The sequence below is a fragment of the Anabrus simplex genome, chromosome 8 (genome assembly GCF_040414725.1).
Source record: "Anabrus simplex isolate iqAnaSimp1 chromosome 8, ASM4041472v1, whole genome shotgun sequence".
NCBI classification, from domain to species: Eukaryota; Metazoa; Arthropoda; class Insecta; order Orthoptera; family Tettigoniidae; genus Anabrus; species Anabrus simplex.
Window position 1 is genome coordinate 200,612,359 of NC_090272.1, and position 27,266 is coordinate 200,639,624.

The following is a 27,266-nucleotide window of genomic DNA, read 5'->3' on the forward strand; positions in this document are numbered from 1 at the left end:
TCAAAGAATAGAATGAACTACCCAAACAAGAGAAAGTTGGTAATACAATAAAAATATACAGTTACTACAATAATAATTATTTTACAGTAATGTCTAACACAAAGTAACACATTCAGTTATGCAGTTAAATTGTACAGTCTTAGTCTTAGAAGTGAGTACGAAATAAACATGACACATTATGCAAAATAATATTCTGAAAAGAGAAATTAAGTGTTTAATTTATAGGCCATTTAAAACTGTGGATTCATTTAGAAGAGAAATAAAAAACAACTTAAAAGAATGAAATCAGACATATACAGAAAATGGAGATAATATTCAACAATATGTGTTTTATAGGAAAGTATCACATGCCAATTCAAATTTGATTTGATTCATGAAAAAGATATCCAAATTATATGCACAGTAGAAGTCGGTTATAGCGAGAAGTCATAACGGCAAAAAATGTACTCGCTATAATGGATTTGTCGTTATGAGATTTTTCGTAAAAGTCAGGTGGGAAAACCACACGTATTAAAATCGAATGAAACGGCAACCAGTTTGTTCAAAACTTGCGTTTTCGCAGATTTCCATACTGCGGCTTACCCGTTAGTTATCTTCTAATTCCGAGAAACTTGAGCCCATATGTTCAATTTTGTTCTGAAAACTTGGACTAGTATCACTAGTGGGTTCTGTGATTATCCTTTTTGTTTACTTATTCAAATTGTCATCTAGCCTAACCTTATATGCCTAATGAAAACATATTTCAAACGCCAGTAAAGTGATGATTACCTGAATTTAATAATATTGGCCTAATATCAAGTCAAGATTTCCAAAAATATGAAATACCTCTGGATCATAAATGGAAAAATTTTCATGAGGAAAGAAGATAGCTTACAAATAATTAGAATTCAAAGCGAAAGTGATTTAAATAACATTTGGTGTTTATCCAACAAAATTAATTAAAACTCTGTCTTTGATTGCCCAAGAGAGAGAGTTTTATTCTGTCATCTGGTAGAGGGAAAACGGAACGTCAAAATTGATGTGCAGGCAGCCTAAATATTGTCAGAGTCAAATGCCTGCACACAGTAGCGAAGGCAATACATATTTTTTTACCTTGCCGTAAACTACAAAGCAAAGCAAATAACCCTCTAATTTTCAAGGTAATGATGCCATTCTAGTGTAAAAGTGACTAATACATTGAGATTGAAACATTTGCTGCTTAGGGCCAAGGTTGCATGGCAGTTGGCATGTTGAACTTTTGAAAATTATATTGCCAAAATGCACTCTTTCATTTATTAGGGAATGTAATCATTATGGTATTAGAAGTGAATTAGGTATTAAATAATGGTGGTGATTATATTTGTGTAAGCGGAACTGCAACTAGGCACCCATACCCTCGATTGTGCAATACTAAAAAATGATGAATATAAATAATTACAGAGAAAAATAGCAAACCTACACAGCTGATAAATGTCAAGTTCCAGTTATGCATGCATGGAGCAATACATGCGTAAATACTATAGAGTAATTAAATGTTATTATCATAAATTTATAACAAGGCCAAGGATATTGCCTAAATGTGTAGGGCCTTTCAGACATTTAATTTTATAAACTGTTATTTACATTTGGAATAATGTTCTTATCTACTTCTGTTACAGACTGTTTTCCAGGTTACACCACTTAACAGTGAGGAATGGATCACTGTTATGAAGTTCTCCATCCCAGTCGTGCTTCTTGATGAAACACTCAAGTTTATCGCCAGAAAGTTGACTGATGGTGAGAGCCCCCTTTATACCATGCACTGGATTATTCTAATGTGGGGGGTGTTTTTTGGCTTGATACTTATCTCCCCAATCTAAAATCAAAAATAGTGAAATGTGTTTTGATTGACCCGAAGACCTCCACAACTAAATTCCACTTTGCCCCTGGGCTTGCTCGAACATTTTATTCCTGTACAAAATGAGACAAGAAACTAAATGAACTAAGTTGAAAGGATTTTTGTTTTTGAGATGAATTTTGAAAACATTTTGTGCAAGTTAGTGCATTGTTCAGTGCTAATGGTCCAGTGAAGAACAGTCAAAGGGGTAAAGGCTCAGTGGACTGGATATGACAGGGAATGGTGTTGCTGCCTGCTGTGACTGCCGAGTGTGGAAACTCGCTTGCAGAAAAGAAAGGTCAAAATGACCTACAATCAACTTTTTTTTCCCCCCTTTTACAATATAAAAGTACAAAAGCCTTCTGTTTGTGTGGGGGCATTTTGTACTGCAAAGTTATTAACAATGCTGTTTGAGTAAATTTTGATACATTTACCCTGTTTGCATTTATCTGAGTATAAGGAAATTGATTTTGTGAAATGTAGAAACGTGCCTTTTTTTAAAGTCCTTGTACGTCTTCTTGCAAAGTTTTGGGTTTTCTTAATTTTTTTCTTTATTTTTTATTTTTGCTTTTTTAATGTTTGAAATGAAGAAAATCTGACTGCTTCCTGCATTTTCCCCTCTTTATGTACATAACATGATGAGGACTGGGTCCTTATATTTATATCCTGACAATAATTTTTATTGGGGTATTAGGTGAGGGGAAGTTAATTTTTCTGGAAAGATCATTTCTATTAGGATAAAATTTTAAGGAGAAAGTACTTGTGCACTGGTTGCATGAGTTACTACCAGCTATTTTTTTCAATATTAAAGTCTAGAAAGTCTTTGTGTTGATTTTAGTTCTAACAACATAAGATTTTCAGTACCTGAGAAGCCTTTGGCATTACTGCATAATAATATTACTATGAGTTTGATCTTTAGTATCAGACATATTTTTTTGTCACCACTTCTTCATTTGCTGGATGTGGCTGGCTTTTGGGAAGTTGCTGGTTCGGTTTCCTAAATATCCATTCAAACACATGGTATCCAAGGTATCTATAGGTACAGTGAATTGATACCTGTGTAAGTCTGCACAAATGAAGAAATTTAATGTTCCCGGTATAATTTGGTTGTGACTAATTTTTTGAGTAAGCTATATACAGCATATTCATTTTCCCAGTTATTATAGCACACTATTTTTTTTTTAATTTTTTTTTTTTTTCTGTATGGCCAACTCCAATTAGTAGACATAAGTTTGGCACTTGATATTTTTAAGATGACTTTCCATGAAAGTTGCTTTGTTTTTGCACTTAGAAGAACGACAGTTGATACATTTAATATCACTAGCCCGAAGTTGTCCCATTTTATGCACTTATATGAAGGCTGTTTCAAGTACTGTCAATCATGGGGAATTAGGTCTTTTTTCGGATATAACAGTAGTATTTATTTATTTTGTTTTTAGATCTGATGGCCAAAATTCACTTTGTTAGAGCTGCATACCACAAAGAAAACAAGTTGAGTTCAGCAAAATATTTATGCAATGATTTCGAAATGTATCATTGAATATAAATAGTGATCGGCATCATTATTTCATTTTGGATTCAGGGCATAAAAACTCTGAACAAATTGTCTTTTTGAAACTATATCTTCAGTTTCAAAAGAGAAATAATTTTTCAGTAAGCAGATTCCATCGTTTGAAAAAAATACTAGGCTGGAATGAGAGGACTAGATACATAGATTGGAAGTAAGAAGGGGTCTGGATTTTATCACTATAAAAACAAATAAAGGATAAAATCTTAGGCAAACTATCAGTATATTATTCATATTCACCGAGACTTATAATAGTGAATCATTTCTTTCTTATGCACATTGTTTGTTGTTCTGCCATAATATGGTTGTAATAAACCTAAAGTGAAGTAATGTGTAAGATTTTACACTTTATATTCAGTGATACAGGCTAGAGTGATATCAATTCCTAAAGGGAAGACAGGGATGGTACTTGCCAGACAAGTATGTTTTTAGTAGGTGTAGTGTTCAGGACTTTATTATATGCTTATTAAGTTATTCCATTATTTTGTGCATTTAAGACATATCAGTGACAAGAGGCAAGCTTTTTGAAATAGGTCCTGGGGTGACCCATGAAGTATGTATTTAATATTTTAATTAAGAAACGCTAAGCATACAGTCAAATATTTTTAAAAAATAGTTTGTGTTATTTTAATTGTGTTTGAGGTTACTATTTAATTCACAACACAGGTCAGGAGTCAGTGTGGTCAACTAGCAAGGGACAGGAAGGAACAAAAGATGCTATTCAGTTCAACAGTACTATGCAGGACCATTGAAACAGTTCAGTTTTGGGAATGGAGAAAGGAATAAATTAAAACATATGTTGCTTTTAATCTGTTGAACTCATCTCCACCTGCAGTCTTTTCTGACCCAAAGTATGCTGAGATTGTATTAATGTGAAGAAGAGACAGGCTCCAGCTTGCAATGTGGCACAGTAAAACTTTCCTAAGCCTGCCTATACCAGCACTTGCACCTGTGCATGCTTATAACCTTGACTCTTGCTAATGCTGGATCTCTTGCTAGTCTGAAGAATGGAGTGTGTATGTATGTGTGTGTGTGTGTTTTAAAGAGGAAAAAAAAAAAAAAAAAGAAAAGAAAAAGGAGACCTACAAGTTTTTAAAATCTCTACATAGGTGAAACCATAGTAATTGTGCATGCTCTTCATCTGAAACGCAACAAATGCCATGAAAAGGAAGAAACAAAAGAAGAGAACTTGGTCATTTGACATATCTCTGTTCATTTGTATTTGTTTAATTTCTATTTTGTGGGGTGGGATTTAATAAAGTTTTCTTTCTCTACCAAAGGAAAGGTAAAGAGAATCATTAAGCTAGTTACACTACTGTTGTAATTAAAGAGAAAATAAAAAGTATCAGAGTGACATTGTATGGTGAGTGATGTAGTAAATTAGCACAGTGGATGGTGCCCTATGGACAAGATGTGAATTGGATTTGTTGTAAGTATAATGTAGGCTTGCGTGTGAGTGTGAGTTTTATGGATTTGTGGCCCTTTTCATAATGAGACAGAAATGGAAAGAGGCACTTGCTAAACAACAAGTATTAATAATCATGTGATCAGTACATTCAGGTATCCCTTTTTGTAAGTTGGGAAAAAATGAAGTTTTAAAAATGCTCATCAACTCTTCATTATCAGCCCGGTTAAAATATAATGTGTTTGACAAACAGCTTTTTCACTTCTAATATCTTGTTATTATTCCAAAACTATGAAAGTGTGCAATAAGTATACTACCATCTTCCAGTTGATGGGGATTGTTGATGGGCATTTGAATGTGTCATGAATTGGAATACAAAATCAGAAACACAGTAAATTATGTAAATAATAAACATTGTAATTGTGGAACTTGTTACAGAAAAGGAAATCATGTTACTAATAAAAACAATTTGAATGTTTTAAATCATTATGTATGGTAAATAAGTTCGGCAATCTATCCTCGCAAACATGTCACAGTTCTGTGTCCCTAGTATTTATCTGAATACACACATCTTTCACATATTGCAAATGCCTTCATTGAGATTCCCTATCAGAGTCACTGTAAAATACCTCAAAGCACATGCTTATCTTTTGGAATATCTGGCTTATGTTGAATTATTACATTTCGTGCAAAACCAAAATTGTAATACTTCAAAATTCTTCTTTCTTTTGAATAAACATTCTTCTCCCCATGCAAGAAGTAGTAATTTGGATTTTGGAGGAATTATGTTTGGTGTGATTTATGAAACTTACCAAAATCTATAATTATTGCTGCACACATGCTGCTTGCATCCTGATAAATGAAGCATTTGCTATTTCTTGATGTTTTAATCACTTGCTTTCTTGCCAGAACAAATAAAGACTGATAAAATGTACATTGATCTTCTTAAACACTGGAACAACTGTTTTATTGCTTATTATGCTGCAGCACTTTCACTCTTGGAGATTATAGTGCATTTGCTTACCAGTGATCTGTAATTGTTTCATTATTTTCATGTAATGTTGTAGGTTTATGGAATTCAGGAACAAAACAACACGATACTCAATGTGAACATACACCAACCACCTTTAAAACCATTCATACTTGTAATCATTTTTTGACAAACTTTTTCTGCATGTTGATTTTGAGAGTACTGTTATTTTCTAGCTTGCAGTGCTCTGATGTACTTTGTCCTTACATGCAGTCCCTTGTGTACCCCAAACCATCAACCTTTTGCTTGCTGTTGTTCAGTTCAGTTCATAATTGATAGTATTGCTGCAGGTAAGATAACCGCTTCAAATATTTTCGAAGCCTTTCATTTGCACTAATCAAAACTGCTTTTGCACATGGCTTTAAAATTAATTCTTATATCAGAAGGATTCAAGTTTTTAACATTGCTGAATAAACTATGAAAATAACTGCTGATTAATTCAATGATGCACATTGTGAAAATGTAAAAATATCAGTTTTAGTTTTCAGGGAATAATAGCTTCTAAAATTTTGTATATTTTCAGAGAATTTCTTGTTAAGTCATTTTTTTAAATTTAATAAACAATCATTAACATTTTAGCTACTGGTAGCCTAAAAATATAATGTAAGCAATACATGTGCTGGTGCCAAACGAAAATTACTAAGCTCTATAGAAAGTCATTTCAGTTTTCTTCTAGTGCAAAAATTAACTGTCAATAAATAAGTAGGATAATGACATTCTGCCTCATTTGGCAGTCTTATTTTATATTGGAATCTGTCTATAAATCAGGTAAAAGAAACTGGATATCCACCCCCTAATCATTTGTGTTCGTAGCTGCTAACTCCTAGCATGCAACCATTTGCACTGTGTGTGGTTGTTCTCATTTGCAAGTTAAGGTCACGGCAACAGGGAAGAAAACTACGAGCTTCATCTAATGGTTTGGTTTCTTCATAATGTAAGTGAACATATTACTTGTCCTCTTCTTTTGTGAATTCATATAATAACTGCATTTGAAAGGTACTGTAAGTAGTTTCTTGGTTGCATTTATTATAGCCTATATTATATAATTCTCTCTTGAAGACAGTAATATATTTATTAGATCTGATCAAAATTTGAAAAGAAATACACAAAACTTCTGCATAATATTTAGTCTTAATCACTGTCAAAAGAAATATGAATGTGAATACAGTAAATATTCCATACTTACTACTATGTCTGAGGCATTATATTTTTTATATTAAAAATAACTGGTCCATTAAGCTTAAACAACATTGATGGTGTGCAGAAGTGTACTACAGTACATAAATTTTTTTAAACATTCCTGTTTCACTGACATTGAAATTAGTGAGTTATTAAATCAGCTGTGCTTTATCACATAAAGGAATATCCTGGCCGGTGAATTGTCTGTGGATATATGCATGTAAAATACATCTAATAGCAGAGGCAGCTTCTGTGCTGTCAAGTAGATGATGAAGTGAACAATGTCTTCATGACCAAAGCAAGCAAAATAAATTTCTGAAGTAGCTAAATTACTTCAGTCCTTTTATTATTTATGAGAATGATTATAAGAAAGTTTCATCCTCAGCCCAAGGTGGTGCAGCTCCTTGCGGGCACAACCCCAATGGAAGTGAGTTGCAAGGAAACATTCGCTAATTTTGTCAGAATCAAACTCAAGACCCTGCTCAGTGGAACTTGGCAGTAAATGAGGCAAGAATTGGGAAGGAAAGCTGTGGAAGGAGATGGCCTTCATCTGAAGGATTTTACAGGGCCTTCTGTGAAGGGAATGATGGGTAGCTTGTAAATGTTGTCTCTTCACTTCTATGATCTTTCAAGAATAATATGCTTGAGGGAATATGATATTATGGTTGCCATAGAAACTTTTTAAGTCATCATAATGGAGACACACCTGTGGAGAACCAGGTTGTCCCTTCCAGGTCCAATCCAGGCGAAACCACATGTAGAATGAGAAAGAGGAGAAGGGAACAAATAACTCTACTTCTCTCTACCTGAAAAGACACATTGGTCTAGCAGTAACTAGAGACATTGTGATTATATACAGAGAGTATGGGGATTAGCTTGCTAATGGAAAACTGAAATATGATTATGTTGGAGTATATAAGTAAATTTGTGTCCTCATCCTGAGCTCTTTTCAGGCACACTCCCAATGGAAGTGAGCTGCCAACCACATACCAGTAGTATCGGTAATCAAACCCGGACCCCCAAGGATGGCAGCTAATAGTACTAACCGTTACGCTATGGGGTGGACTTAGAGGAAGGTGAAGAGGCCATTCACCTGCCTTATAGTTACCCTAATTATTCACCATGGTTTGCCTGATCACTGGCATTTACCAGTCCTTAAAATAATGCTAATGTAAAATGGTTCTAGGCAGTCTCCCTCAACTTTCTCATTTCATATTTATTAAGCTTCATGGGGTGTATTAGAAGTACACAGTTGTTTCAGATTCAATGGACCTGTTGAAAATAATATTGTTTCTTTCTAGACTTAATAGGCAACTTCGTTATTTTTTTCTTCTGCTTTCTGCTTGGTTTTTTTCTTTCTCCTCCCCAGAAGTACACATCAAATTTGAATGGTGGTGGTGGTGATGATTATTTTTTTAAGAGAGAGTACAATTGGGCAATCGTCCTCCATTAACACTAATCAGAAGGAAAAAAATGGAACAGGTCCGACACGTCGAAAAATAAAGGTATCGGCGAAAAAAATATGAGTGCCACAAAGGACATGAAAATGAAATGTTCCCTATACCTCAGAAACCTAATACCATTGAGGTCAGACAAGAGAAGAGTTGATCAAGGGAGGTCAAATAGGATAGACAAAAGTGAGGAGACTGGTACAAGTTAGTGGAAGCAATGCCAGGACTTAGCTAAGGGCCCCATGGTCCCCAACCCATTCTCCCGAGTTAAGAGCCCTTGTGGCTTGTTTTAGTCGCCTCTTATGACAGGTAGTGGATACTGTGGATGTTATTCTACGACCTCCACCCACGGGGATCAAATCTGAATATATGGAAACTTATCATAATTGTCTTCTTAATGTATCACATCAAACTAAAGTAATTAAAAGGTAGATTTTTAAAAAATTTGATTTCTTAAACAAGAGTGGAATCATCGAAGTTCTTATTCAGATTTCTAAGAAACTCTTTTATTTACCTCTGGGAAATGATATGTACATTGGCCTCACAAACTAACCCCATGGCACTACAGCCCTGAAGGGCCTTGGCCTACCAAGCGACCGCTGCCTGGCCCGAAGGCCTGCAGATTACGAGGTGTCGTGTGGTCAGCACGATGAATCCTCTCCGTCGTTATTCTTGGCTTTCTAGACCGGCCTCACAAACTACCTGCCTTTTTTTCTTTCAGAGGCTTACATCTTTTTCTTTACATTTCAGTCAAAGGTTCTTCAATCCCAGGTTTTCCTTCTGTTGCTGTTCTGCTGAGATGTTGCACAGTTTAGCAGAATCTTCGGATTCTCCCTTAAATCCGCATCTTTCTTTCTAAAGATGTTCTGTCGTGAATTTCTTTGATGTTTATGCCTCCTTCCTGTAGATCTTTCTGCACTTGTTTTAAGTAACTGTGACGAGTTTGCCATGTTTTCTGAAGAGCAAGTATTCTATATGCCCATGTGTCCTGTTGGAGATCAGATGGAATGTAAAACCCTCCCAACACTTTCTTGCATACTAGAATTTTTGTGGGGAACTTCCTTTTTTTCAGTTGTGAGAACTTCTGTTTTGGCTAGTGTGTCTACAGCATTCTGGTCTTACTATTGTGCAGTAAAGCATCATCAGTTTTGCCTGGAAGAAGATCAGTCTGGACCTGTAGATATCATGGAATAGTTTAAATGTAATTTCCATTTTCCTTGGTGTTTCTCTTAAGGCTGGTCTCCACTGATTAACATTTAACAACATGTTAAATGTTAAGTGTTGAATGTTAATTGGTGACACCATCAACGTGTTAAATGTTAAATACCGTTTCATTTAACATTGTGTCCACACTTAATAAACATGTAAAACTTGACTTCCTTTGTCTATATACAGGTAGTTCATTATATCAGTTTGTGGTAATACATTTAGGTGGTGTCTAGTATTTTCAAACAAGGACGATGGACTCGGATGAAGAGGATTACCGGGCGAGTTGGCTGTGAGCTTGCATCTGGGAGATAGTGGGTTCGAATCCCACTGCCAGCAGCCCTGAAGATAGTTTTTCTGTGGTTTCCCATTTTCATACCAGGCAAATGCTGGGGCTGTACTGTACCTTAATTAAGGCCACTGTCGCTTCCTTCCAAATCCTAGGCCTTTCATATCTCATCGTCGCCATAAGACCTATCTGTGTCGGTGCGACGTAAAGCCACTAGCAATAAGAAAAGGTTGAAGAGGATTTGGCCTTTGTTATTGCCACTGTTGCTTCTTGTTACGATTTAGAAATGCAGTTTTATTAGGCATATTTCCTCCCCTCATCCTGCTCATTGCTTCAAAAGCAAACCGCTTCAAAGTATAAACTTCGTCCACTCCCGCCCCCAGCTTCCGATTTTCTGCACCTTTTGCAATTCTCTACTGTACTGGGAGCGGAGAGACGCTAGGTTTTTTTTTTTCAATGCACTTGCGGGGAACAATTATAGATAATTTCGAGTTCCTGGAAACTGTCGGCTTTCTTCACTTTATCTCTGTATTCCTTTGATGAGACATCCCACAGACAAGGCCTTTTTGTGATATCATTAATTAAGTCCAGAGTAATCTCCTTGCTCCACTCCATTTCTGACTAAATTTTAGTACTGGTATAGTGCAGAGAGAATGACATACGTGCGCGTACTGTATTTGTAGCTTATAACAAAGAGAATGAGTGTTGCAGAGTCTTGTGACTATAATCCTACTTCACGAGAAGCACGTCGTTTAGGTTATCTGTTTGTATGGAAACAGCACGAAAGTTGTCGAGGCTGTGCCGACATCTCACAAACAACGAATTGACTTGACATGTTTTCTACTTGGAGTGGAAAACACGCCAACATGTTAAATGTTAACCTCAACATTCTGAGTTAACATGCAAAGTCAATTGGAAGACACAATCACAATATACATGTCAAGTGTAACCTGTTAAATTTAACATGTTAGTGTTAAATGTTAATCAGTGGAGACCGGCCTTTAGCGACTTTTTCATTGCTGTTGATAGTATCTCGCCCAGTTACTTAAATTTCTGTCCTCCAAATACTTCCATTCACAATTTCCATCTTGCAGATAGGGTCCGTTTTAGCTGAGTCCATGTATGTTGTGTTTTCGAATGAGATCAGGCCAGTCTTAGCAGCTATGCTCGTTGTACTTCTGTTTACTGACAGCCTCCCAATAGCAGTGAAACAAAGATCACTACATCATCAGCAAAAGACAGGCAATCAAATGTGATACCAGTGTTTTTTGCAGCCAACTCTTACTCCACTTTGGTTATTATTTGTTGCCACTCTATCCTTCATTCAGACCACAACTAAACAAGAGTAACTTGTGAATACATGTCTGTGAGGGTCTGTTAGATCAAAGCCTGGAATTTAAAGTAGACTTTGAACTCCCTGAGAATTTTTACAAGTGTATCACAGTCCACTGATTCATAGGCCTTCTTGAAATCCACGAAGGTCATAATCATCCTTTTCTGCCTCATTGTCCTAATCTTGAGCAGTAAGCTGAGGGCAAAAATTTGTTCTGGACATCAACGTCCACTTCGGAACTCTGCCTGGTATTCCCCCAACTGTTTATCCAGGTGGGCCTCTACCCTAGTTTGAAGTGCTTTTGACAATATTTTGTACATGATGGGAAGAAGCAAGATGCCTTTGTAATTATTGATAGCTGTTCTATCACCCTTCTAGTGCAAGGGATGAATCGGAGCATTTTTCCACTCCTTTGGGATCTCTTCTGTTGCCCAAATGTGGTCAAAAAGTCCTTCCAATTGTATCACTGTATCATATTTTTGCCTCCATGTGCAGTTCTGTCATGATTGTCTTTCCCAGGAGCCTTCTTAGTTTACAGGTCTGTTATGTTGAGAAACAATAGAGACCACAGTGTCCAGAGCTGTATTGCTAGTTGCCTCAAGAAGCTTAGCAAAAGCATGCTGACATGATAGTAATCTGCAAAAAGATCTAAGAAAGAAGAATGGCTTCATTATTGGTCCAACTGTGAGGTTTGAAGGAGAAAACACACAAGCAGAAGAGGGTGCTCAAAAGAAGAGGCGCTATAAACTGTACGTCTAAAAGAGAAATATAACATCTCGTTTCAAAATTGGGAGGTGATTAGGCTGCTGTTGGATACTCGAGGAGTTATATCTAAATTCTGCGCCAACTTCTTTCAGAGTTTTGGAATTGGTTAATTAAGATGTTGGAAGTAGAAGAAATGGCCGCTAATATTGACACAAATATGTCTTATAGCTGGGGGCCATTAAAAAATTTGTTTAACATAACACAACAAAATGTGTGACAGAAGTTATGTCAACATTAGTCGTTATCGTAGGCCATGGTCACCAAAGATGCTGCGGCTACAAGTTCTTTTCATGTCGAGTTGCTGTTTTCCTTGATATAATATTGAGTTTCATTTATTGAAAGACGTTCATGATCATTAGCCTTTTGCAAAGGTAAATGTTTCTTTTTTCAGGGTCTCGCTCCAAAAGTGTAAATCATACAAATTAAATAAATCTGCCTCCTTAGGGGAATATTGAAAAAAAAAAATACAAAGGGCACTAGAAAGTTTTGCAGTGTGAGTGAACGCTTTAGACTTTTTCAAAATAATTTCCACCACACTCAATACACTTCTCCATACGTCAAAACCAGTCACTGAACCAACTCTGCCACTTTTCTTCGGTTACATTTTCACACTCTTGATCCCATGCTGCCAGAAACTTCTTGTTGGATGCAAAACACCGCCCTTTCAGCTTCATCTTCACTTCTGGGAAGAGTGCGAAGTGACATGGGGCAAGATCAGGGCTGTATGGAGTGTGATCAAGCACAGTCAACCCTGATCTGGCAAGAAAATTCATTGTAACATTAGTGTGATGTGCTGGAGCATTGTCGTGATTCAAGAGCCAAGCGTTGAGCCGTGACATTGGACGGAGCTGCTTGAGAGCCTGGATGACCTGAGGCAGACAAGTCTCACTGTACCACTTCGCAGTAACTGTCTTCTGTGTTTCTAGCACAACCTGAGTCAGGATGCTCCGTTTAGTGAAGAACACTGCAATCATCCGTTTCTTCACTGACCTTGACTTTCGACAGTCACAGGAGTACCCTCATCTACAAACAGCCACACCTTGTTCTGGGATTTTGTTGGGACATCATAATAATAAAGCCATGTCGTCACCTGTAACGATGCTATTGACGTTATGCGAAGTCCCATTTTCAAACTGTTAAAGCATTTTTCTGCACCATTTCACTCGATTTGCCCTTTGTTCCTCTGAAGTGAATGGGGCACCCAAAGGGAACAAACTTTTGTAACATGGAGATGTCTGTGTAGAATTGAATGAATTGATTGAATAATATGTCAACCGCCTCTCTTGCTGCAACATTTTCCTCACAGCTTCAATGTTTTTCTCAGTCACTGATTCAGACGGTCGCCCAGAACGAGGATCATCTTCAACCCTAAAATTTCCCCTCTGGAACTTTTTGTACCAGCTGAAAATTGTTGTCTGATGTGGACAGTCTTTCCCCAGCACAGGAGTCATTTCCTCCAGGCACTGGTCAACAGTTAATCCACGAGCAAAATTGTAGCGGATAATTGCGCGATATTCACCTTTAGAGCACACTGACATCTTAAGTTGTTTTCAACCCCACTGCTTGATAACAACTGGTGTGAAGGTCACCCCTTGCTGTCTTCTAGACTGGTTTTCACCCCTCTTTTCATCCTCACCATAACAGGGGTGTCCAGCCAACCATTTTTGCGTATTGCAAAACTTTCCTAGTGCCCTTTGTATTACTGTACATCAATAAATAATAGGCACATCAGTTCAAAATATTATTGAAATATATTGTTTGAAAAACTATTCATGAGGCTGTATCTTCACGATAACCCTATGAAAAGGCAACTATCCTGTTTGTCTTTTCTCTCTCTCTCCATATATAATGTTTTTTGACAGTAGCACATTTATGTACTGGTCTTGTGAGTATGGGAACTTTACTGTATTTACAGTTGTTATAATTTTACAATATAAATGTTTTTCTTAAGAATGTGCACGAGTCCTGTTGACATATTTGAACTACTATTTTTCCCTGCATATTGACCTGTTTTATACACCATTTATATTTGCTCAAAATATATTTCCTAGTGAGAGTTTGTGCTAACCTGAAATATTGAACATTCAGGAATTACAAAATGCTTCCTTTACGTGATTACATCCCTCCCCAAATATGGAATTTTAAAATTTTCTTTCCTCGTATCATTTGAGACTGAAATATTCCTTCCTCTAATGTTGACTTGTTCTTGTTTTACACCATTCAGTGATTGGTTGTTAACTAATGGAGTGTTCCCCCCCCTTCAACACCCCAGTGTCTCCACCTGGAATGCTGTGTGAGTATCTACACTTCCAAACCAACTACACAGAGCTTAAAGATAGAAATTGTCTAAGATATGTATTTTTTAAATACAATTTTTTTAAAATTCTCCTCTGACCAGGTTTAGATATAATATTTATAACAGTTATTTTTCTCATTTATGATAAATTTTCATAAACTAGATTCAGGATTAACTATTAAACTTTCATTTTTACTATTTTTATCTTTATACTTTCTTCACTTTTTTTTTTGTAAGTTCTGTTTTATAATTTGGTCATGAGAGGAGAGGTACATGCTGTTAAGTACAATAGTTTGTGCGATTAGAAATGTGTATAATTTGCTGTATGTAATAAACGAGTAATTTGGTTCGCAGCTTTGAAGTAAACGCTATTTAGTTGCTAAACTACTGATTTAAAAAAACATTTGGATGAATTTTGCAATTATCATCACTTGATGCAACTTAAAATAATTCATATGGCATTATTATGGGAAATGGATGAATGCACTACTTGTATGGAAAATACACGATTTTTTAACCACATCTTAGATGAAATGAAATACACTTATTGTTAGTCATTTAGCCAATCCCATAGTCTGTGGGTAGCGAGCTGCCTCATCCAGCGGTCCCGGGCTCAGTTCTTGGCCAGGGCAATAGTTTCTCCTTGAAGCTGAATGCTGGTTTGAAGTTCTTTCAGCTTTTGTAGATCAATCAAGGAGCCATCTGATGGTAAGCTAGCAGCCCTGGTCTGGAAAGCCAAGAAAAATGGCCAAGTGGATTCTGCTCGCTAACCACAATTCACCTCATAATTTGCAATTTGCAGGCCTTTAGACTGAGCAGTGGTTGCTTGGTAGGCCAAGGCCTGTCAGGGGCCTAGCGCAATAGGGTTTAGTTTTTTCTTTAGTTAGTCATCCATGTTGTGTTTACCTGTACATAACAGCTTGCATTTTAAACCTTGCTTACCTTGACTGCACTATACCTACATTAAATAAGCCTGTGCCTTTTTAAATGCATATTTTCACTAGCATTGTCTGAAATATTCTTTTTTTTTAATGTGATATTTTATATATGATATTTATTGAATTGTCTTTGCATCTTTTAGTAGTTGAATATTTCATATACACTGCTGGTGAATAATAGATATTAAGCATTAGTTCATGCAGTAACTGTATTGTATGTATTTTGCAGCTTCATTTGCAGCATGGCATCAGCTTTAAGAAAAGGTTATTATGAAAGTAATTTAATATTTCTTGTGTTTTTCTTATGTTCAACAGTGGCGCCACCTGTAATAATGGAAAAGTGGTGAGGGCTTTGCTAAATCAACAATACCATGATGGAGGCCTTGGGGAAAAAATTAAAAAGGCAACCAAGGACAATTTCACAAGTCATTCATCATTAAACAATGCAATGAGAATTCCATGTTTTTTCACAGCGTTGTTCCCCAGTAGTTACGCATTTTCTCTTGTTCTTTGTCTAAGTAGTTCTTTTCTTCTGCTGCAGTAGTTCTTGTAGTTGATTTATGTTCTTCTCTTTAGTACAGCTATATGATTAATCTAACAAAGGAGAAATATACTAATCTGTTTTTCAGAATTTCTGGTAGACATTGGCAAAGCTGTCAGCATGTAACAAAAAGAAAGGGTAATTGGTATTAGATTGCTTCTAACTGCTGCATGCACTTTGTATTTTCTCTCTAACTCTAGATGTATATATTTCAAATTGCAGCTATTATTTATATGCAGCTTCCTGAGTAGAAGTTTTTTCTCTTCATGTGGTAATTGTAATAGCTCTCTAATTAAAATTTCTAATCTGGGTGCTTAGTGAAGGGAAGGATATTTTTCTTCTTTGGTAAATGCTGTATATAGAAGCACTAACAATATTATTACTTTGTGTTTTGTTACAGTTGGTGACCCAGTAATAGACAAGTGGTAATTGTGCAACGCTCGCACGCTCAGCATTAAAATCCAATAAAGCTCATTAAACGGGAAGCGCTTGCTACTAAATATTAACCAAGAGCAGATAATGCAGAACTAGAAATGTCTTATTATTATGCAGCTGGCAAATTCAGTCACTAACATACCTCTTCCATCAACTGGCAGTAATAGTTCTGTGTTAACATAAATTAAATGTCACTAATTTTCTGCTGACACTGTCTTCTTCCTTTCAGAACTTTGTAGCAAGCCAACTCCTGTACATATCTCTAATAACTTATGGGGACAACGCTAACAACTTTAAAAGCATGTATCATCTTCATCTCATATCTCTCTCTTTCCTCCTTTAAGGCTAGTTCATCCTTCTTTGTTCAGCTTCCTCCCTTGTGAATTGTCTTATTGGGTGGTCGGTTGCTCCTATGCCTTGGGCCCTGGACAGGCCAAGTTGGTCATGGAACGCAGTCCCCCCACCACCACCTACCTGGTAACATATGAACCCTCCTTAATTACCTCACCACATCAGTATCATGGTTTCGTTTGTATGTAATTTTTAAAAGAAAATACAACAGTATAATCATGAAGATTATTTTATACAACAAGCTCCGTTGTCTTCCTTCCAATGCACAAAACGAATAATCAGGACTTACTATAAAGGACTTTGGAAGTTGGTGGTTGTGTGAGTGATTTCACATCTTTCTTTGGTCAAGAAAGATAGTGCCAGTGTTTCAAGTGATAGAAAATGAAACCATTTTAAAAGAAATGTATGTTATTATAAAAATTTCTGTAAATATATAAATAGAAAAAAATAATATATTTTGAAACTAGGTGCATTGTTACTGTTGACTGTATTATATGTAAAATGAAACCTTTGAAGCAGACGGGAGCTGTTCTGGACTTTGGATGAGAATATATTAAAAATGCAAGAATTATTTATGTCTTTAAACAAGAAGAATTAGAGGGAGAAATAGCTCCTTCAAATCAACTTTCTGAATGTTGTTAACATAACCTTCATGTTCACTCTTCTGTATTGCTCAAATGGGCAGTCATTGAAATCTCCAACTTGTCTTGATATTCTAAGTGTGTGTGATAGAGGAGAGCTAGCTAGACCAGTAGATTTAGGAGGGATGTCATTTTTATTACATTAACACGTTGTACATTCAATCACCTAATTACATCATTCATATTTGTTACTAGAGTGTACATTTTTGTAAATGAGATATATATACTGTAATTTTTTTACCTGTTCTCATCCTGAAGTCCAGATTTCAAGCTCCATAATTAAGCACTGATGCAAACAAGTAAACCTGTGTCTGCTAGACGAACTCAGTTGTTTTAAATATAAAATTCTATTCCCCTTTGTTACGTGCAGAGAATGTGACATTGAGAGTTCAAAGTTTTGTACAAGAAAATCCATCGATATGTTAGTAATAAAGCCTTTTACTAGGTGAATTTGTCATTGTATGTATTATATAATACCCATTCTTTACATTCTTCTTCTTTTTTTTTTTTTTTTTTTTTTGCCCCCATAGTAGATTAATTTCACTTGGTCTATCATCTGAGTTTCATTGCAGTACTGTTCTGTAGAAGACACATGGGCTTCTTATTTCTTTTCATTCACTCCTGGCATAACACCATTTATTATCTGTATGATCTGATATGGAAGACTTGTTGTTGCCTATAAACAAAAGTATATTGTTGAATTGACCCCTGCAGGTTGTTTGAAGCATTTAATACTTCATTTTCATTTCATTCAGTGTCATCCACAATTACAATTTTTATTGTTGTTGAGATTCTTATCAATTACAATTATGTGAGGTTACTGATACATTACTTTTACCATTTATTGAATAGCTGAAATTGAACACTTCCAATGCTTTTCCTGGAAAATCAGTCACAGATGCTCACCAGTTCCTCCATTGTTTTCAGTACCACATGACTGTATAGCATTTACTCACCTGTAACTCCCACTTTTCCCCCTTAATTTCTGACTTCCAAAATAGAAGTGAGTACACCAGTAATAGACATGAAGAACAAAATTTAGATTCGTATAGTAGTGTATGAATGCATAAAAAGGTTCAACTTGAGTGATCTTTGAATCAATATATTGTAGTTAGAACTTAGTTTTAACCTCTTAACATACCAATTATTTACAAAATTGTGATCATTTTTTTACCTAATTTTTTATTGTTAAAATGGGCTATTTATTGTAAACTAATGACAGTGGTAACAATGAAAATACATTTTTCGAACTTAACAATGAAATATAAGCCACCGAAAAGTTCCTGTTTTAAAATCCAGAGTATGCTCGTGATACATTTTATGGGGTCTAAAATAAATAACACAGCACTAAACATCCTCACAACACGGCTGGAAATGTATTTTAGGATTAGCCTTGAAAGGAAAACATGGTGGGGCAGGTGGTAGTGTTCCGGAAGTATCAATTTCACACCACTGTCTGGCACTTGCAATATCACAATCAGATGAACTAGAACGAACACTTTCTTCTTCTGAACTGTCTTCAGAAACTTTTTCAGAACTATCAGACTCACTAAACTCAAAGTCAAACTCTTCTTCACTCTCCATTTTCACCTAACAGACAAAGTACACTTAGATAGCAACAAATACGGGAAAGCCGCGAAAACGAACTGCCTGAGTCACCGACATCCACTACAGTTGAGTCAGAGACATCTGTTGGCAAAAATAGGACCCTAAAGTAATAATTACCGGGCGAGTTGGCCGTGCGCGTAGAGGCGCGCGGCTGTGAGCTTGCATCCGGGAGATAGTAGGTTCGAATCCCACTATCGGCAGCCCTGAAGATGGTTTTCCGTGGTTTCCCATTTTCACACCAGGCAAATGCTGGGGCTGTACCTTAATTAAGGCCACGGCCACTTCCTTCCAACTCCTAGGCCTTTCCTATCCCATCGTTGCCATAAGACCTATCTGTGTCGGTGCGATGTAAAGCCCCTAGCAAAAAAAAAAAAAAGTAATTTCATAAACATCTGGTGGAAATATTGAGAAACAACAAGAAACGAGTATATTAGGTACCGATCAATGAGCGACATTCCCGAGTATACTCGGGATTTTATTTTATATAAATATGTAAAACCCAGAGTATACTCGGGCTTTCATGTTGAGAGGTTAAACTACCAGTAGTTTGCAACAAAGATATTAAAAATCAAAAACAAGAACTTGTTTAATACACCTACTTCCATGGGTAAAACCGTTAGTTTTGGAAATGCTGCTGTGTTGTAGTGGACAGAAATATGATCAGTACAGTTGGATAATGGCTGCCTAAAACAGGAAATATTTGTAATACAGTACCTGTTTTTTGTACCATGTGACTGTACTGCATTTATTGACTTTAATTCCAAGTAATTTTAAATAAAATAATTACAAATTTGTTTACTTATTTATTGTTTTTGCTGTCATGTAGTGATGTAGAAGTAATCATCACCACCTTTGTAGTTGCTAGGTTGAATGGACTCCTTTTTTCACTTCTTTTACTTTCCCAGATTCAATAACTCACTCACATTTAACTTGCAAATAGTAATTTAATTTAATCCTCTTCGATTGCCATGTGCACACTGGTGGCTAATTTGATAGAGCCCCTCAGTATGATCTTGGATTGGCTTGTTAATGGAAACATCCAACAGTCATGTGATTGAATTAAGGCCTTTCTTTACATAACTGGGTAGGCTATTATTCTTTCTGCACAGCATCTGTTACGTGACCACAGAAGATGTCTTATTCAAGCATAAATTTATTTTTAAGCTGAGTTCTGTTGTCATTACCTTACCATATTTAATCCCACTTTCTTTAAATTTTCCTCCTCTTCCGTGATAGTTTTCTATTTAAATATATGCAATTTGATGGAAGCTTAATGTAATCGGTTGCCACTGCTACATGATATTGGGTTGTATTTTCTTGACTACAGCAACAGTGTCACCAACTTCTCACGCAAGCGAGCTATGGTGAATCTCAGCTGATAATGTAAGGGTTTTTAAATGAAAATTCATTTCTCTAAGGGTCAGATTCGACTTAAAACTAGATTATAGTACGTCGTGTAAAGCTGGTTACTTTCCACTATTCTCACAAGAAGACTCAATTTACCAGTGGCATTTAGTGTCATTCAGGTCAGCATATTGAAGATAACTGTAGTTTCAGAGTTGCCCATTCCTGAAACGAGAAACAGTTATGCCTCTTGAAGTAGAAGTATGCTTTATTGGTGTAATGTGAAGGAATTGAGGTACAGCCATAGGATCTTAGTCTACCGAGCAAGTGGCTGTGTGGTTTGGGTCACGTAACTATCAGCTTGCATTCAGGAGATAGTGGTTCAAACCCCACTGTCGCAGCCCTGAAGATGGTTTTCTGTGGTTTATCATTTTCACACCAGGCAAATGCTGGGGCTGTACCTTAATTACGCCCACAGTCGCTTCCTTCCCCCTCCTAGCCCTTTCCTATCCCATTGTCACCATAAGACCTTTTTGTCTTGGTGCAACGTAAAGCAGATTGTAAAAAGAAAAAACAGGATCTTAATCTACAGATAATCCTTCTGCTGCCCTTTTGTTTTCCATTTTACTATTGTAATTAGCTTTTTAAAACAGATTGGAAATTGCTTTAGAATAAGATTTCACTTAAAACAGTTATTGAAGATGAAAGAGCAAGAAATGTGACAAAACTCTTTCCCTCAATTTGTTTCCTCAGTCAGGTATTCAATTTATTATAATAATTATCACAATTACATTTTACATGCATCATCATATAACCTTCCAACTTGCCAGATAGAGTGGTGTTGAAAGAGCTCTCACTAACGTTATCTATCCCGAGTATGTCTCTCTGTAATCAGCCGCTAGTTCCATCCTTGTTCTCCACATCTGCCTTTCCCAAGTTGACTGCTTTGGCAAAATCATTTATATCACTGCCAAGAAAATGAGGCTGTGGGTTTGGTTCCTGATCATGGTCAATTTTCTGGCATTTCATTTTGGATAATATTCTGAACATTTTACCTCTGATGCTTATATATTGTCATTGCATCTCCAAATACCATTATGTGATAAAGTTTTCAGAGAAATACTGTCCTGTATATGTAATTATAAACAAAAATCTTTTGATGTAGCTCTCGCAATATTGATCCTTAGATGACTTAACTTTACTGACCAAAACTGCAATATTTCACATACCAGGGTTTTCACAGGTGCCACAGTGTTATTTTTTTAACATATTAGCTGCCATGGGGGTCCGATTGGACCAGCAGTATAGGTATTTATTGATGCCTACGCCGGGCCGACCGGGCTGATGACGACCAGTTGTTAGGTATTATGATTTTGAATTCTTATACTAACTACATGCATTTTATCATGGAAAAAATTAACCACAGTATCTCGAGACACTTTGGTAATCCAATGATGTAACACTGTCGCCCTATTCGGTCGGCTATGCATCATAGAACACTTACAAAATGACCCAATATTTGATGTTATTTATCAGCCCAATTGGATCAGCATATGATTTTACATAGTAATGACCAAGGTGAAATTTAGAATTCAAACGAATTTTTTTGATATTACAATGTATTTCTACATGTTGTGAAGGGACCCATTCCCTGTAGCGCGGGTGAGAACCGGTGTTCGGTGGCATAAACGTCAGGCTACGATGTTCAGTTTCGAGTCTGCAGCCAGCCAACTCCCTGGTTGCATCTAAGTAATCACTCATTTTCACAGACACTAATGCGCAATAGACTTTGACATAGTGAAAGTAAGCAGACAATGAGTCTTTGAATTTCTTGCGCCAAATCTCCTGCGAAAGGTTAAATAATGGCCAAAGCCCGAAGTGCTTGTAATGACAAAAAGTATATACCGGGCGAGTTGGCCGTGCGTGTAGAGGCGCGCGGCTGTGAGCTTGCATCCGGGAGAAAGTAGGTTCGAATCCCACTATCGGCAGCCCTGAAAATGGTTTTCCGTGGTTTCCCATTTTCACACCAGGCAAATGCTGGGGCTGTACCTTAATTAAGGCCACGGCCGCTTCCTTCCAACTCCTAGGCCTTTCCTATCCCATCGTCGCCATAAGACCTATCTGTGTCGGTGCGACGTAAAGCCCCTAGCAAAAAAAAAAAAAAAAAATATATATATGCCAACCTGATTCTAGTTGGCAGCAGTGGCGGCGCGTGAATAAAACGTCTGGGGGTTCACTGCTGTGGAAAATAAGGTGTTCAGATTATTATTGTTACTTGATGTTTACATTGCTTGATTAGAAACATGACTTTGCTTTGCAGAGACACGGCTACAGCTCGAAGAAGTTACCAAAACAATGAAGAATGAAAGGCAGAGGATATGAGGTGCAATTACTTTAAGCTGATCCATTTTCCCCTCATTTTGAAGACGTTGCTTACGTAGGAATAACTTCTTCAGGAACGTGTTAGGCAGACTACTGTTATTTATTTGTTGACGTATTTTGCTGTTTACTTTTCATAAAACACGTATTACTAATGAAAAGTTTCATTTGATTACATAAACTTAGGCTACTTACGCCTATTGATGCTATACAAACCGTAGTTAGCAAACTATTCTGGCTCATTGCGGTTAATTACATCAGAATGGCAAAATCGCCAAATTAAAATCCCTTCAAAACCTACCACATACGGCAAATTTTAACCGCGCGCTCTGACAATGCTTCGGCTAATTTCGGAACTGCTCGATGTAACTCGTGTCTATCGCTGGTCCAGTTGCCAGCGATTCCTGGGCTATGTTTTCCCTGCTTCTCAAAACCCCTCGCCTTGTGCACCCTCCTTACGTCTCACAGCCCCGCGCGTTCAGTCCTGAAATTGAACCTCTTCGCTGGTTCCGGAGAGCAACAGAGTGTTGATGTCAAAAATACCGCTACGCGCGCTGATATACAGAGCAAATTTAAGGAATAGGCTCTGATAAAGCATTTTACCTAGACTTATCTATTTCTAGGGGGTTCACTGAACCACTGAACATATAGAACGCGCCGCCACTGGTTGGCAGGGAGTCTGGGCCGGCCAGTGGAGTAAAGCAAGTTTGTGCCTCGCAGGCCACACTCGGTGCCGAGCTACGACGCTCTGTTTTGGGTCTCCAGCCAGCCGGCTCCATGGTTGCATCTAAGTAATCACTCATTTTTCGAATACACTAACATGCAATAGACTTCGACTTGGCGAAAGTAAGCAAACAGTGTGGCTTGAAGTTCTCGCGCCAAATCTCCTGTGATAGGCTAAACAATGGCTACTGCTGAATCGAGTCAGTAGTTTTATTTTAAGTGCTTGTAATGACCAAAAGTAAATGTACCGACCTGATCGGGATGACTTTTAACTTTTTTGCCTTGTTTATGGTTGTTGTACACATGCACAATACAATAGGAAATGAGGAGAAACCGCCTTTCATTCAAAATGGCACTTAAGTTGGGGGTCGCCAAATGTACTGTGGCGTGCTAAAATGTTAATACAGTCTGAAACAGTTTCATTCCAATTAAAATGGACTCTACAAATATACATACACACGTATTATTAGACACGCTCCTCTTAAGCTCAAATCATGATTGTATATGGTGGCTTAATGGTCAGAATTACTCTTCATTTTGTTGAATATCTTAGCCGGTTGAGACTTTCATGCAGTGTTTGGGTTGTGCCCTTGTAGCTCTTGTGAGAGTCACCACCTAGTGAAACGACAATATTTGTTACTGTCTATTCTAGGCATTCTCAAATTTGGATGAAAATCTGTAATTATATCCACCACGGGCTTGATTTCAATCATTGCTATAGTTTGCCACTGCATCATTCATGGGGTTTGGTGGAATTTTAAAAACATATTTTAATTTGAAAAGAAAAATGTATATATATTTTGACAAAAATTTTCTTTTTTCGTAGCTGTACAAAAGTTTACTCGAGAATTAATCATTTTGTCATCCATCGAAGAGAGAGAGTTGTGAAGAAAATGTATTTGAAGCAATAGAAGTTTCCATGTCTGAGTGCTGATAGTATCCAGATGGCCAACCTTTCTGGTACTACTGTAATCGAGTGACTCTACTATTGTATCAATTGATATTAATGAAGGTGTATGCATTATTCAGGTCATTTCGCTCCAATCTACCAATGTATAAGGATTGAGCCACCATACTTGCAACCAAGTTACCCCTTTTACTGTATCAACACTGTATTTTTGCTATAAAATCTTAATATTGATAAATTCTGTTCCTGTGACTGTTGGCTGTTGTAGATGAAACACATTTTCATAATTCTATAGGATCTTCAACCTCCTAAGGCTTGTAGAGGGGACCAAGTAGATGTTTTGGATAGGAGCATACAGTTTCCATGGTACCTGTACAACAAATTCAAATCAAATTTTTAAATCTCCCACCTCTGGGTTAAGGAATGATTTAGCAGATCACCCCCTATGGGTGGGGGATGCAGACGAAGAATACACCTGTGGTATCCCCTGCCTGTTGTAAGACGTGACAAAGGGGTGATCAAGGGAGGATCGAATTAGAACCATGAGAATACTTGTAATAAGTACTGTCATGTGGGGAATACCATGGGTCGCCTTTTCTTGCGAGTAGTACCACTATGTTAGGTATGCAATAGGTTTGTGATTGGTAGCAAAAGATTGTGAATCAGGATGAGGGTTACAGTACCAGTGATTAGTACCACTCCATGCGGAACATCATAGGCTTATGTTGCCTGTAATTAGTACCATTATGTGAGAAACACCATGGGTCTGGGCCTTGCCTGTGATTAGTACCACTATATGAGCAACACCATGGGTCTGCATTGCCTGTGATTGCTACCCACTATGTGAGGAACACCACGGGATAGTAAGAGTCCCTGTGATTAGTACATCTTAGTGATGGGCAGTCTGAGACGAGGTTTCGAGATTTCTCGAGACTAGCGCAGGCATTATTTCTCGCGAGAAATTTCGAGAAAACTCGAGAGCGTTGTCCCCACAATGTGCGGCGAGCAGCGTGTCGTAGGCCTGCAGGTAGTCGGAGCTGAATGTTGTTTGTTCCGAATATGCGAATAACCCACGGGCCTTCTCATTTTCGTAATTACGTGTCAACAAGCGACTAGGGCGTTCGTTTATACAGAGGTCTATTTTGACGAAGTATAACATAATTATAAAGGATACGCATTCGGGCATTGTAAGCACTGGTAGGTACACGAATGAGTGGTTTAAGTACAGAACCTGACGCCTACTGTAGGTACACGTAACTGGATACTAGAGACGTGCATTATTCGAACTCGAGACGAGGCAAGACGCGCCTTGCTGCATATGCAACCACCATTACTCACGAGTGGAATGTGCAATCTAAATTGCTATAGAGTATTCGCGTCATAATTAGGTAGGTACTTCGATATATGACAGTGCAATGTCGAACTGTACGCGACAACTTGAAGACGATGTCCGAAACGCAACGCAAGTCGTGGATGTCGGTTATTTTTAAGAGATGTCACATAGCACAGCCCACTGTGTTGCTTATTCAAAAGAAGTCAAATACATCGGCAGAAATACTTCTGGGATGATCCGGCACTTACATACGCATAATATCAATGAAGACCGGGCGAGTTGGCCGTGCGCGTAGAGGCGCGCGGCTGTGAGCTTGCATCCGGGAGATAGTAGGTTGAATCCCACTATCGGCAGCCCTGAAGATGGTTTTCCGTGGTTTCCCATTTTCACACCAGGCAAATGCTGGGCCTGTACCTTAATTAAGGCCACGGCCACTTCCTTCCAACTCCTAGGCCTTTCCTATCCCATCGTCGCCATAAGACCTATCTGTGTCCCTAGAAAAGACCCTAGGAAAAAATCAATGAAGAGAAATCGTCACAGAACACCTGCGGTCCGGTCTGAATCACAAGAAACTACCCTGCCGACAACGACTGTGAGGCATCCAGGTAGGATTACATCCTAATAACAATTATTAACAAATTATAGGGGTTATTCAGCTAAGATGTCCACCTGACATAACTCGTGAACAGTTTAAGATACTGGCATTCTGTATTCACTTTCGTTAATGGTAAGGAGCTCATAGTTCAACATGCAGTGCTTTCATAGGATTTTGACAAAATTTATCGTCACGTACGTTTCCATGTGAGAACTGCTGATGATAACTATCAAGCTTACACTCGTAGTTACTGGGACGTCGCACAGCTCGCAGCACTCGAGAATCGGTCTCGAGAGCGTTGCCCATCACCCCTGTTACACGTTCCACTCCTGTGTAATGGGGGTTGTATATGTAGCAAAGCACGTCTTCCCCGTCTCAGGTTCGAATAATGCACGCCTCTAGTATCCTAGTAGGTGTACATCCTATCTGCAGTTATTCACAAAGTATGCATTGTTATTCACCTAAGATGTCTACCCCAAATAAGTCGTGAACAGTTTAAGATACTGACATTCTGTTTCCACTTTAGTTAATGGTATTAAGGGGTTCATAGTTGAACATGCAGTACTTTTCCAGGCGTTTGACAAAATGTATTGGCTCTCACGTTTTCATAAGAGAACGTTATTTCACGCAATAACTGCCAATGATATACTGTCAAGTTTACAGTCGTACTTACTGGTACGTCGCACAGCTTGCGCTACAGGAGGATCGGTCTCGGGATTCTCGCGAGAGTTTCGAAATATGCGACGTCAGTCTCGAGAGTCTCGAGAGAGAGCGTTGCCCATCACTAGTACATCTGTGTGAGGTAAACTTAGGTTTGCGTTGTCTGTAAGTGGCACCGCAACGTGAGAAACACGATAGATCTGCGTTACATGTGCGTATTACATTACCTGTGAATAGTACCATAATATGTGGAATACCGTGAATCTGCACTGCTTTTGATTAGTACTGCAACATAATAAATACCATGGTTCTACGTTGCTAGCGATAAGTACTGTAGCCGCAATTGGTTAGCATGTCTACACAAATAATGACAATAATAAAAAAACTCGGAAAATAATAATAATATGAATGAAATACGAACTAGAAAAATAATAA

At 37.5% G+C, this 27,266-nt stretch overlaps 1 protein-coding gene across 6 annotated transcripts in view; it reads left to right on the plus strand.

Annotated features, from left to right (window-relative positions):
- The window catches only part of SERCA (ATPase sarcoplasmic/endoplasmic reticulum Ca2+ transporting SERCA), a 136,190-nt gene extending 118,458 nt beyond the window's left edge, over window positions 1-17,732 (plus strand). For 3 of the 6 annotated variants that reach the window (XM_067152627.2, XM_067152628.2, XM_067152629.2), the window contains exon 19: window positions 1,638-5,313. In XM_067152627.2, coding sequence (XP_067008728.1) covers window positions 1,638-1,838 — 201 coding nt within the window. In that variant the 3' untranslated portion in view covers window positions 1,839-5,313. Of the gene's footprint in view, window positions 1-1,637; window positions 5,314-14,304; window positions 14,374-15,629 lie in introns of those variants that run through there. The other 3 variants (XR_010860874.2, XM_067152630.2, XM_067152631.2) reach the window with 3 other exon arrangements.
- Window positions 17,733-27,266: the final 9,534 nt, after the last annotated feature.